The sequence below is a fragment of the Panthera tigris genome, chromosome D1 (genome assembly GCF_018350195.1).
Source record: "Panthera tigris isolate Pti1 chromosome D1, P.tigris_Pti1_mat1.1, whole genome shotgun sequence".
Taxonomy (NCBI): domain Eukaryota; kingdom Metazoa; phylum Chordata; class Mammalia; order Carnivora; family Felidae; genus Panthera; species Panthera tigris.
The window spans coordinates 22,523,587-22,536,732 of NC_056669.1; the positions used below are offsets into that span (position 1 = coordinate 22,523,587).

The 13,146-nt window shown below is 43.3% G+C and overlaps 1 protein-coding gene across 1 annotated transcript; it reads right to left on the reverse strand.

Moving 5' to 3' along the window:
- Positions 1 to 2,069: 2,069 nt before the first annotated feature.
- Positions 2,070 to 8,778, reverse strand: ACRV1 (acrosomal vesicle protein 1). The gene is made up of 4 exons (XM_007074072.3): positions 8,637 to 8,778; positions 5,308 to 5,898; positions 3,206 to 3,325; positions 2,070 to 2,453 (listed from the first exon to the last, which is right to left on the reverse strand). The coding sequence occupies exons 1-4, from the start codon at positions 8,686 to 8,688 to the stop codon at positions 2,329 to 2,331; spliced, it is 888 nt and encodes a 295-aa protein (XP_007074134.1). The 5' UTR covers positions 8,689 to 8,778; the 3' UTR covers positions 2,070 to 2,328.
- Between the last annotated feature and the right edge of the window lie 4,368 nt (positions 8,779 to 13,146).

A 13,146-nucleotide genomic window follows, 5' to 3' on the forward strand; every position in this document is an offset into this window, starting at 1 on the left:
GACGACATGCAGAAAAATGAACCTGAACCACTTTTTTCCACCATACACAAAAATAAACTCAAAATGGATGAAAGACCTAAACATAAGACAGGAAGCCATCAAAATTCTAGAGAAAGCAGACAAAAACCTCTTAATCCTTAGCTGCAGCAACTTCTTACTCAACACATCTCTGGAGGCAAGGGAAACCAAAGCAAAAATGAACTATTGGGATCTCATCAAAATAAAATTTTTTTGCACAGCGAAGGAAACAATCAAGAAAACTAAAAGCAACTGGCAGAATGGGAGAAGATATTTGCAAATGACATATCAGATAAAGGGTTAGTATCCAAAATCTATAAAGAACTTATCAAACTCAACATCCAAAAAACAAACAATCCAGTGAAGAAATGGGCAAAAGACATGAACAGATACTTCTCCAAAGAAGACATCCAGATGGCTAACAGACACATGAAAAAATACTCAATATCACTCATCATCAGGGAAATGCGAATTAAAACCACAATGAGATACCACCTCACACCAATCAGAATGGCTAAAACAAACAACTCAGTCAACAATAGATGTTGGCAAGGATGCGGAGAAACAGTATCCCTTTCGCACTGCTGGTGGGAATGTAAACTGGTGCAGCCACTCTGGAAAACAGTATGGAGGTTCCTCAAAAAATTAAAAATAGAACTACCCTACAAATTGCACTACCAGGTATTTATCCAAGGGACACAGGTGTGCTGTTTCAAAGGGGGTACTCCAGTGTTTATAGCAGTGCTATCAACAATAGCCAAAGTATGGAAAGAGCCCAAATGTCCATCGACGGATGAATGGATAAAGAAGATGTAGTATATATGTACAATAGAGTATCACTCAGCAATCAAAAAGAATGAAATCTTGCCATTTGCAACTACGTGGATGGAACTAGAGGGTATTATGCTAAACGAAATTAGTCAATCAGAGAAAGACAAATATATGACTTTACTCATATGAGGACTTTAAGATATAAAACAGATGAACATAAGGGAAGGGAAGCAAAAATAATATAAAAACAAGGAGAGGGACAAAACATGAGAGACTCTTAAATACAGAGAACAAATTGAGGGTTGCTGGAGGGGTTGTGGGTGGGGGGATGGGCTAAATGGGTAAGGGGCATTAAGGAAGACACTTAGGATGAGCGCTGGGTGTTATATATAGGGGATGAATCACAGGAATCTACTCCTGAAATCATTATTGAACTATATGCTAACAAACTTGGATGTAAAATTAAAAAAAAAAAAAAAAAGACCACTCAGCTGATCTCAGGAGTTTTAAACAGAGGTTTGGGGGAGCAGTGGCTGAAAGGAGATGGGCTTGTGTAGGAAAAGAGGATTGATTTTGGTCTTGAAAGAACCATTCTGGCTAATATTTATAGTGTAGTGGAAACAACTCAAATTGACATCATGCAGATTTGGTTTTGAAATCTGGCCCTGGCTCACTGTAGCTCTGTAACCATGGCAAGTTTGGAACAACATGAAATCTGAATAAATTCTGTGTGTTTGTACACTAAGGATGATGCTATCTTTTTTGTCTACCTTTCTGGGCTCTTTTCTGAGGATCAGATGAAACCATGTATGTGAAAACACACTGAAGAATATAACACTGATAGAGGTAGGTGAGGGACTATTAATAGTTATTTCCACTCGCCCCTCTATGCTGATATGATCCCGTAACATTGTGTGAGAAAAATATTTAAGCACTATGACCTACTACATATTTATATAGCACATTTTTAAAAAGAGTCATTTTATTGTTAAAATCAAGAGTAGACTCTTGAATACTGAAAATTCTCTAGAGCCAAAGAAGGTGAGTTTTAGACATCCTGACAAGTAGACAGGGGTGGGGTTCCTATTGAGATGGAAAGGTAGGGGTTCAGAGAAGGTTCCACAGTGTTGTTTAAGCTACTTTGCATTTCTCTTTGTGGTCTCTGCCCTGGGGGACCCCTTCCCTTTGAGGAAGGTGGAGTGATTTAAAATGCATCCACTTTAAGCTCCGGCTGACCCTGCAACTGGCTAATGGGAAAAGAAGTCTGTCGCCAGCCTATATTCTTTACCATACGGAATTTATTGAGAAAGAAAAGAATGTTGAGAGATGGGGTAAGAGAAGGCAGATGACAGAGAAGAATGGCTTACAGGGCATGGATAGGAGAGGAAAGGTGAGGGATTTGAACATCCTGTCTGACACTCAGGCGGAGACAGATGTGGTTAGTTATAGACTGGGGGAGAAACAATGTAACTTGAGCCCAGTAGGGTAATGGAGAATTTTCGCTGCCTGAGTCAGAGCGGGAAGCAAGGGCACAGGCTTCTAGATCTTGTTGCAGAAAGATTGATTCCGACAGCATATAATTTGCATCCTGGTTCCATGGGAGAAGAGGTTCATTGATGGGCACATATTCTCACAACCCTGAACCATGAATTGGAGTTTTCCACCTGAAAGAAGTAGAGATAGACTATAGTGAGCAGAAGGCTTCCTTCTCCCACCTTAGCCTTCATCCATGGTCCCCAGTGTCCCCATACAGGCACGACCAAGGTCTCCAGCTTGTATATTCTTCCACCCCTTCTCTTTCCATCTGCCTTTTCTGGGCCCTTCCCCATATCTGTTGCCCACTGCCTCTATTGAGGGACTAGACAAACCACAAGGGAAATCAGGCAGTGTGGTTCACGGGAAATCAGGCAGTTTTGGTGATGAGGAGTGAGTATAAGAGTAGAGAGGTATGAGAATATACTAAGATAGTTCTGGCAACCTATGAACACTGACTGATAGACAATTCTTTATTCATTTATTCAATATTCACTAAATGCCTTCCATGAACTAAACATTGTGCTAAGTGCTAGGAATATATAGCCATGAACAAGACAGACATAGTCCTGAGCTTATGGTCAATGTGTCAACATCTCAAAGTGCAACTCACACATTTCTTTAATACAAAGAGATAGACAGTCTCCCTGTCCCCTTTTAAGACATCATAGGCTTGCTCTATGGAGGGCCTCTACCTCTCCATCAGTAGCTGGAATGCTGCTCTTAATTCTTGAAAGGATAAGGTTCTTCTGAATCTCCAAGTTTCTGGGGAATCACAGCTTGACCCCTCCTCAGACTCCCACCACTGCAACTACTCCCAAGAGTACTCAAGTTAGTGGATGTGTTTCCCTGGCAAAGATTGTATCATGAAGTCCCCACATACCTTCAAAGATCTTCTTTAACATGCACTGCTGGGAATTCTGAGTGGAGCAGACTCCCTCTCCACGAAGACATTTTCCTTGATCATTCATATATGAGCATGTGTGGCAATTTAATATCGGGCCTGCCAATTTAAGATAAGCCTAATGAAATTCCCTGAGGTTCCTCAGAAAATTAAAAATAGACCTACCCTATGACCCAGCAATAGCACTGCTAGGAATTTTTCCAAGGGATACAGGAGTACTGATGCATAGGGGCACTTGTACCCCAATGTTTATAGCAGCACTCTCAACAATACCCAAATTATGGAAAGAGCCTAAATGTCCATCGACTGATGAATGGATAAAGAAATTGTGGTTTATATACACAATGGAATACTACGTGGCAATGAGAAAGAATGAAATATGGCCTTTTGTAGCAACGTGGATGGAACTGGAGAGTGTGATGCTAAGTGAAATAAGCCATACAGAGAAAGACAGATACCATATGTTTTCACTCTTATGTGGATCCTGAGAAACGTAACAGAAACCCATGGGGGAGGGGAAGGAAAAAAAAAAAGAGGTTAGAGTGGGAGAGAGCCAAAGCATAAGAGACTGTTAAAAACTGAGAACAAACTGAGGGTTGATGGGGGGTGGGAGGGAGGGGAGGGTGGGTGATGGGTATTGAGGAGGGCACCTTTTGGGATGAGCACTGGGTATTGTATGGAAACCAATTTGACAATAAATTTCATATATTTAAAAAAAAAAAAAAAAGAAATTCCCTGATGGTCCAGGTGTATAGCTATGAGTCACAAGGGGTGGGATGATGGGTAGCAAGGAGCCTGGATACCACACATTTCATTGCTTGGCTCTCACTGAGCATCTGAGGGCCCTGCGTCTGATAGAGCATAGTCTCTGTTCTGTACCTGAGGAAATGCCTTCATTCTTACTGCTTCATCTATGATTTTCAGTGCTGAAGAATCCCAGACTGCTCCCTATATTACTGATGTTTGCTCCATACCCCCACTGGCTTCCTGGATATTTAGTTAAATGCCCTTCTGCCACATCTGACTCCATAGGAGCAAAGTAGAACTTTTGTCACTTGACTGGCTCCCCTTTGTACTCCCCTGTCATGCTCTTACCCATACGGGACAAATGGAGTAAAAACTGATTAATAAGCTATGTTAGAATACTCTAATGTTGCAAACTCGGTAAAGGGTGATCAGTCTCCAATTTCAAACTGACCTTCAACAATGTCAATTTGTCACAAAGGGCATTCTTTTCGAAATGCTTCCATTTTGCCTCTTTTGCTATCTCCATTCCCAATTCCCTAGTTGAGGAAGCACAAAGAAATCGGAAGGATGTGGGCTGAAGAGTCAGGCTGACCCAAGTTTGAATCCAAGGATTTCTCCTCTCTAGCGATGTGATGTTAGCCTTACTTCTTAGAAGATTTGGAATACTACTACTTATGCAATGGGAGGAAATATGAAGTACTTATATTTGGTAATATCTTGAGACATTAAACTCTGGGTCTTGTTTTCCTTCCTTGGACAACCCTTTTTAGTAAGAGTTAAAATATTGCAGTTTTACTGGGAACTTATTTGTGGATCTAACAGACAAAAATGTGCTCATGCTTTATTGTCCATGTTCAAACAAAACAGAGCCACCTAGCCAGGGCTAGATATCCACTTACAGAGTTTGCAAAGCATTCTAACATAGTTTGTTGGGGCAGATTTAGCATGAAGGTCATGGAGCCTAGTCTTCCACGAGCCCCTTCCAAGGGAGTGTATTCATAGTTTCTTATGTAGAATAAAGATGGAGGGACTGCTGGCATTTTGTATTTGTGTGTGTGTGTGTGTGTGTGTGTGTGTGTGTGTGTGTGTGTTTTAAAGAGGGCCCTCAAAACTGCTTAGCTCTCAGGGCCCCACAAAACCTGTATCCTGCCTCCTGGTATTATCAAGAGACGTAAAGAGCGTCTTTGAGAGAGCTCTTCGTGAAGTGTTTGTGAATTAGTCTCTCTTCCATACCCTCTCCTTAAAGTTGGCTTTCTTGATGTTCTGCCTAGGTCACACCTGAAGTCAAGGACTAGTACCCATCCAGATGTGCCTCACCTGAAAAGGGGCCTCACCTGAAAGTGTGCTTGAAGGTGGAATGCCTGAAGGCTGTTCACCCGGTGGCTTTTCACCTGAAGCTTGTTCACCTGAAGCTTGTTCACCTGAAGCTTGTTCACCGGAAGCCTGTTCACCTGAAGGCTTCTCACTCAAAACTTGTTCACCTGAAGGCTTTTCAGCTGAAACCTGTTCACCTGAAGGCTTTTCAGCCAAAACTTGTTCACCTGAAGGCTTTTCACTGGAAGACTGTTCGCCAGAAGTCTGTTCACCAGAAGTCTGTTCACCTGAAGGCTTTTCACCAGAAGTCTGTTCACCTGAAGGTTGTTCACCAGAAGTGTGCTCCCCTGTGGTGTGTTCACCTGACATGTGTTCACCCGCAGCATGCTCACCTGAAGTGTGCTCACCTGAAGCGTGCTCACCTGAAGCGTGTTCAACTGAAGCGTGCCCACCTGAGGTGTGCTCACTTAAACTGCTCTCGTCTGAAGAAGTCTCATACAAAGCCTCACCATCTGAAGGGTTTCCAAGTGAAAAGTACCCACCTGAAAATTGCTGAACGGAAGCTTGATGATCCATAGAACCAGGAGGTTCATCAGGCTGACCTGATGCTCCTGGAGTGGAGAAGGAACAGAAGAGAGAGTGAAGGTGAGAGAAAGAATGTCTGGGATAAAGACTGCTTTTTGTATGCAGTAAGGCAATGTTGTGGGATTCCTGGGTTTCCTGTGGGCCAGATCAGGCACCTGAAGATATTACAGATGTTGGGGGAACTCAGTGAATTACCCAAGAGACCATGAAGGTCAGAGGCGTTAGTAATGAAACACACAGAGACCAACCCTGGCATTTAAAGGAAGAATTTTAAGATCTGTGTTGTTAAGAAATGCACAGGGGGGCCCACTTGCCCATGTACCAAAAGCACCTAAAGGGAAAATAACGTGCTCCCCCTGACAAAGCCAGCATTTGGAAATCAAAGTACCATCATCACTCACATAACCAGAAGTCCACCCCCAGCCCTCCCTCCAGTGTCTTTGTGGGTGAAAGGCAAGAAGGATGAAGATATGAAAGGGAAAGAGAAGCTAAGTAGTTCTGGCTGGAATTTAACGTGGAAGGTTTTAACCTTTAGACAGGATAAATTTTAAATTAGAGATGACAAATATCTAGGGAACCCACAAAAATTATGAGACAGGATTTAAGACACTTTTATTTGGCAAATTCAGGTTCTTGCTCACACTCAGTCACCAATCCATGTGGGTTGGAGACTCAAAGTTGCCATCAATTATTGAGGTAAGGGACACCTGGGGGGCTCAGTTGGTTGGGCATCCGACTTCAGCTCGGGTCATGATCTCACACTCTGTGAGTTTGAGCCCTGTGTTGGGCTCTGTGCTAACAGCTCAGAGCCTGGAATCTGCTTCACATTCTGTCTCCCTTTTTCTCTGCCCTCCCCCGCTCATGCTCTGTGTCTCTCTCTCTCTCCTTGAAAAATAAACATTAAAAAATTATTAAGATAAAAACATTCTTTGCTTATTTATTTCTGAATTGATACTCCTTGTGACATATACCATTTATATCCACTTCACTTCATGTAGTTGCCACGAGTCTTCAATAAGATAAATTGTGAAGTTCCTAGTTTATTCCTTAGGTGCTCAACTTATTTTTCTCTCTTTCCCACTTTACACTGGGACTTAACAAAACTCTTAACTGGTCATTCTCTTCTGGCCAATTTCTTCTATCTTTAGTCCATTTCACCAATGACTATCAGACAAACATTCTTTAAGTATGATTTTCATTTTGTTGGAATGTAGCACCAAACAATTTGATTATTACTCTTTGACTAGACTGAGTAACCCAGAGGAGAGTGGGTAGGCTACTGAGTTATTAATCCCAGCCAAAAGCTGAGAGGAATTACAAGATCTTTTGAGGCTAAGGTAGCCTAAGTCTCTAAAATACCCTTATCTCTGCAAGAGTTCTGCAATTATATATATATATATATATATATATATATATATATATATATATATATTCTGGGTGATTTGCAGTCCTTATAATCAATGACTTTCTGAAAGACTAGGATTAGAATACATTGATAAAGCAATGATTTGTTAAGGCTTTTGGGAGGTTTTTATTTTTATTTTTTAACTTTTTTTAATGTTTATTTTTGAGAGAGAGACAGAGAGCAAGCAGGGGAGGGGCAGAGAGAGAGGGAGACACAGAATCCAAAGCAGGCTCTAGGCTCCACACTGTCAGCCCAGAGCCTGACGTGGGGCTTGAACCCACAAACCGCGAGGTCATGACCTGAGTCAAAGTCACACTTAACCAACTGAGCCACCCAGGCACCCCTTGGGAGGCTTTTATTTTTAAAAGTTGTTACTGAAATATCTGCTTTGCTGATTCTTCAATATTTAAAAAAAATTTTTTTTAATATTTTTTAGAGAGGCAGAGCACAAGTCGGGGGAGAGGAGCAGAGGGAGAGAGAGAATCTTAAGCCGTCTGCATGCTCAGCACGGAGCCCGACATGCAGGACTCAATCCCATAACCCTGGGATCCTGACCTGAGCTGAAATCAAGAGTCAGGCACTCAACCGATTTAGCCATGCAGGCACCCCTTATTCTTCAATAGTTAACAGAAGTTTTAGTACAGAGATTTCTGATACAGAAAGGTTGAAAAAGCACACTAATTTCTTAGTCATTCTTATAGTTGATGACTTAACTGTTTCACCACGTGGCTGACATTTCTGAGTCAATTTTTGAAAGTCTAAGAAAGTAAAAACCAAAATTCTTTGAGAACCAACATTACATTTGTCATTTAATTGACACCTCAGAGCTCACGGCCTCTCTCTTCTCCTCTAGGAGGAATGAGGGAGCACAGCCCTTCATGAATGAGGATCCTGAAAGAAGAAATACAGACAATTGGATAGATAGAACATGGCCATGAAGGAGAGGCTCGTGAGGTCTCTGGCCCATAGCTATGCTCTGAGATGGATTTCTAGGTACATCACATTCCCGTCTCCTTGTATCTTTCCTTGCTACATCAACTACATAAGGATCCCTTGCACTCAGTTAATTGGGACAAACCTTCAACGGACTTCCACAGAACCCCTAGACATCTTCTCATCTCACAGAGCAACAGGTTCAAATGGTGAGTGGTTGAAAGAAGTAGGAATGAGACTGTGCCAAGCCAGTGGGCTTCTCTGGTGGTAAAGCCATAACTAGGAGGAATCAACGGACTCAGGAGCTCTCAGAGTTGAACTCGTTTAGCTCTTCCTGATTCTGAGTCAGATTGGTTTGGGTAACTTTCTTCTTCAAGGGCTAAAAGACCTTAAAGAGGCCTCCTAGAGCCAATATAAGGGACTCACCTCTGGCAGATCCAACCAGATAAAGACTCATTAGTAAGAGAAACTTCTTCATCTGGATTTTGGGGAAGAGGGGACCCTGGTGTGGGGCACCCAAGACCTGTGAAGTAAACCTGTGAGCAGAAGCTCCCAATACTAGGTTACAGCTTCTGGGAATTCTAGAATCTCAGAGACCACCCGTGTTGCCTCACAATGGGTTTGAGCTTTGAGGTTCTCCTGTAGGCTGCTCAGGCAGGAAGGCCCTCTAACAACCCACGGCAAATTGTGCCAATGAAGACTAATTTGCCATGTGTCAGGTGGTGTCTTGGGGCTCAATCTCTCTGCCCTATCTTTTTTTAAAAAACATCTTATTACCAAAATAACATACTCTCTTTGAAATAAAATTTAGAAGTTATTTACTCTCTTTCAAAAGTGTTCTTGACAATGAATTGTGATTGGCTGATTATTATCTATTTGGCTCTTTAAATCAGCCTTTTTTGGCCCTGTAGGCTGACCTCTATTGATTTGATCACCTGAATACTAGCTGGGTTTGGCTGCAGACTAGATTTAGCCTTTGGAAGATTGGAGGGGGAAATACACACACACACACACACACACACACACACACACACACACACACACAGATTGAGATTGAAATATTTCTTCTTTTCCTGCCACAGTTTTGACACTGGTTCGATCTTGACATGGCAAAGCTTCTACAGCTCCTGGGGTTCACCAGGCAGTGGTAACATGTTGGTTTTGGCAAATACATGATATGGGCACAAATAGAGATTGACAAGGGATCATTGAGAGCTGTGCCTTGAGCTGTAATTTCTGTCAAGGGGGTAGAAGATGGATGCAATGAGGCCTCCACCCGGTATATTGGGGATTGGGTGGCAGAGATCCCCTGGCCCTCACCTCCTACTTCTTCCCTACCTTCCTCCCTTGTAGCACTTTGTTACATGTACTACTGGATGCTGGACCCAGAATAGATGTATTTGTCACTCATAATTATGTGTTTAATATATGTCTCCTCCATTTGACTCTAAACTCCTTGAAAGCAGGGTCCTTGTCTGTCTTGATCACTGTAGTATCCCCACTACCTAGCAGCAGTTTGCCACAGAATACATACTTAATAAATGCTTCCTGAATGAAGGAATGGATGAATTGTCTTTCTAGACAAGCTCTTCCTCTTCATCCTACATCCATCCCAAGCCCCACCCATAGCCAACTTCTAGCTCTTCCCTGAATATGCAATGCTCTCTGCCTTTTCCTAGTGCTCCTCTCCACTTTTCCTGAAATTGTACTTCTCCATCCCGTCTTCCTGATGAGAATTCTTACTCTTTACACACTCCCTAAGAAGCCTTATCATGTCCACCACCACCTACAAATTGAGGGCTCCTCATATCTGCAAGCTGGCCCACAGAGCCTTCTCTCCTTAGTTCAGATCCAGATTTCCAACTACCAGCTGGACGTTTCTATCCAAGTATTCCCACAACATCTCAAACTCAACATTCGTAATACTGAATTCATCATTTGTACCCCAATTCCGTTCCTGGGACCTTTGGTTCAGTAACGGGCTCCTCCTTCTCCCACTCCTCACACAATACATCAATTTTACCTCTAACTACTCAGTTTATCAGCCCTTCTCTACTCCCACTGACACAACCCAAGTTCAGGCTCATCCCTCCCCTGCACCACTGAAACAGCTTCTTCTCGGTCTGTTGTCCTCATCAGAATTTTCCTTTGTTCTGTCGCCATAACTGACTTCTAAAACTAAAATCCTGAGCAATGAAGTTCTTCCTAACCTGCTGCAGAAGCTCCAAACAAAGATGTCCAAGATCAGGCTTCTCCAGCTTCGGTTTCCACAGCCTTACAGCCCTGCCAGTCGCACAGCACACAAACAGATGGTTAGACTCAGTCCTTTCGAGACCACGCATTCTTGAATACGGCACGAACCTGAGAAGGAGAGGCCTGTTCAAAGGTGGGGACATCCTCTGTTTGGCTGTCTGTATAGATTTGTTCCTTCTGTGATATAACAACTCAAGTCAGGGATGGGCTGTGTGATATTATCACTGGGAATTGTGTGAGTAAAGGGATACAGCAATTTCTACCTTTCACTTTACCAGCTTCTTTGCATGATGGTGACTTAACCCGTGGTGTGCTGGGAGCTGGCTTGAACTGGCGGATGAGAGCTGATGGTGAAAGTTCAGGAATTTTATAAGCTACTTGTTGAACACAGCTATTACTATTTTTTTCAATGTTTATTTACTTATTTAGAGGGAAGAGCACACACGAGTGAGCACAAGCAGGGTAGGGGCAGTAAGGGAGGGAGAGAGGGAGAATCCCAAGCAGGCTCCGCACTGTCAGTGTAGAGCCTGATGCAGGGCTCACTCTCATAATCCATGAGATCATGACCTGAACTGAAATCGGGAGTCAGACGCTCAACTGACTGACCCACCCAAGCACCCTAAACACAGATATTATTAAAGTTAACATATAAACTGAGAAATCATATTAGAAACAGAGGTAAAAAATACTGAAAACCTCATCAATTCTTTATTATTTTACATTTTGCTATTATCTGTGCTCATAATGTTATTTAGTACCCTTGTTTGCTGGAAATACTATATAATGGTGGGCACGTATCTTCTCAACTTCCGATTCAGCGATGTCAGGATGGTAGCTGGTCATTGCCATTTGCACCGTGGAAATCTATAAATGCTACAAATTGGGACCTTTCCCACTAGCCTCACCCCACGAGCACCCAGCACACCAGGAGGCTGGATCCATGTACCGTAACCTGGGGAAGGTGGCCAACTTTTCAGGACATTGACACTTTTCAGAACTTTTCCAGACATTGAAACCTTGCAAATTCCTTCAGCATAGGAACTCATATCTAACAGGACAACTGATAAGTATTTTTTAAAACTAAAAGCCAGGAATTCTGTGGTTGAAGCCAGATAAGGAATGATAGTTTGCGCTAATGGTTGCATCCAATGGATGCAGTCTTTTGTCCCCACTGGTTATTGATAAAGGTTATTAGTAGCCATTATACAAGGGCCTGCTCTATCCAACCTGGGAATTCTGCCACCTATGTGACAAACTTAGGTCTTGCCCTGGAATGTTTCCTGAGGCTAGGACCCTGATGCCCGGGACTTCGCCTTCACTGTATGCATCCACAGCTATTCTTCTGATTCCTTGGGAACCAGGCCACCTAATTTTTTATTTTTTAAAAAAATTTTTTAATGTTTATTTTTGAGAGAGAGAGAGAAAGAAGGTGAGGGGCAGAGAGAGGGAGACACAGAATCCGAAGCAGGCTCCGGGCTCTGGGCTGTCAGCACAGAACCCGACACTAGGCTCGAACCCATGAGCCGTGGTGAGATCATGAGCTGAACCGAAGTTGGACCATTAACTGTTAACCAACTGAGTCACCCAGGCACCCTGTGGCCACCTTCTTTTTAAATGTTTATTTACTTTTGTGATAGAGGGAGTACAAGCCAGGAGGGACATTCCTTGACAGTGTTCAGAAGGGGGTAGACTGCTTTCTGATACCACCATAAGCTGTGATGACTTGGTCAAGCTTTATGTAGTTTGTATTAGGAAAGCAAAACTTTTTTTTTTTTTTCCAGATCAGTGTTCTTATTTTTTAAGTTTGTTTATTTTGAGAGAGAGAAAGCATGAGCAGGGGAGGGACAGAGAGAATCCCAAGCAGGCACCTTGCTCTCAGCAGCCCCCCCCGCACCCCCCCCCGCTTGAACTCCCGAATTGGGATATCACGACCAAGCCCACGAGTTGGAAGCTTGATCCACTCGAGTAACCCAGGCGCCCCTCCGCATGGTGTTTTAAAATTACACTCAGCCGGGCACCTGGGTGGCTCAGTCAGTTAAGCCTCTGACTTTGGCTCAGGTCATGGTCTCACAGTCTGTGGGTTTGAGCCCCGCGTGGGGCTCTGTGCTCACAGCTCAGAGCCCGGAGCGTGTTTCAGATTCTGTGTCTCCCTCTTTCTCTGACCCTTCCCTGTTCATGCTCTCTCTCTCTCTGTCTCAAAAATAAATAAATGTTAAAAAAAAAAAATAAAATAAAAATAAAAAACATTAAAATTACATTCAGCAGTGTATAAATGAACAAAAATCTCTAGTCTGGCATGCAGCCTGCCTGAAAGATTACCCCAAATCTGCTTTTTCAGGTTTAGTGATTTATTTAGCACCAGTGCAGGCACGTATCCATCTCCGTGAAATCAGGAGATTCCCGAGTCTGCGCTCACACCGCATTCAGGGAAGTGGTCTGGAGTCCGGAAAATCCTGGCATCACGTGCCCCACCCCTCCAGGTTCCTCAGCTCACCTGAATCTCAAGAATTCTTGGGCTGAGCAAGGCGGACACGATTCTCCCATTAAAAGCTAGGGGGGCATGTGACCAAAAGAAGCAGTGAAAGGACGTGGCTCCCCCAGCGTGGCCAGTGGAGGTGAGCGGAGACCCGGAGGCGGGCGGGGAGGCTGGGGCTCCCACCAGGCTCTCTGTTCTCTCCAGGGT

Coding starts and splice junctions, on each gene's coding strand:
- ACRV1 (XM_007074072.3), bottom strand. CDS start 8,688: ATGAAGAAGTTTCTCTTACTAATGAGTCTTTATCTGGTTGGATCTGCC. Junction 5,899..8,636: donor TCTGGTTGGATCTGCCAGAG/GTGAGTCCCTTA, acceptor TCTCCACTCCAG/GAGCATCAGGTCAGCCTGAT. Junction 3,326..5,307: donor ACCTTCAAGCACACTTTCAG/GTGAGGCCCCTT, acceptor TTAAATTGGCAG/GCCCGATATTAAATTGCCAC.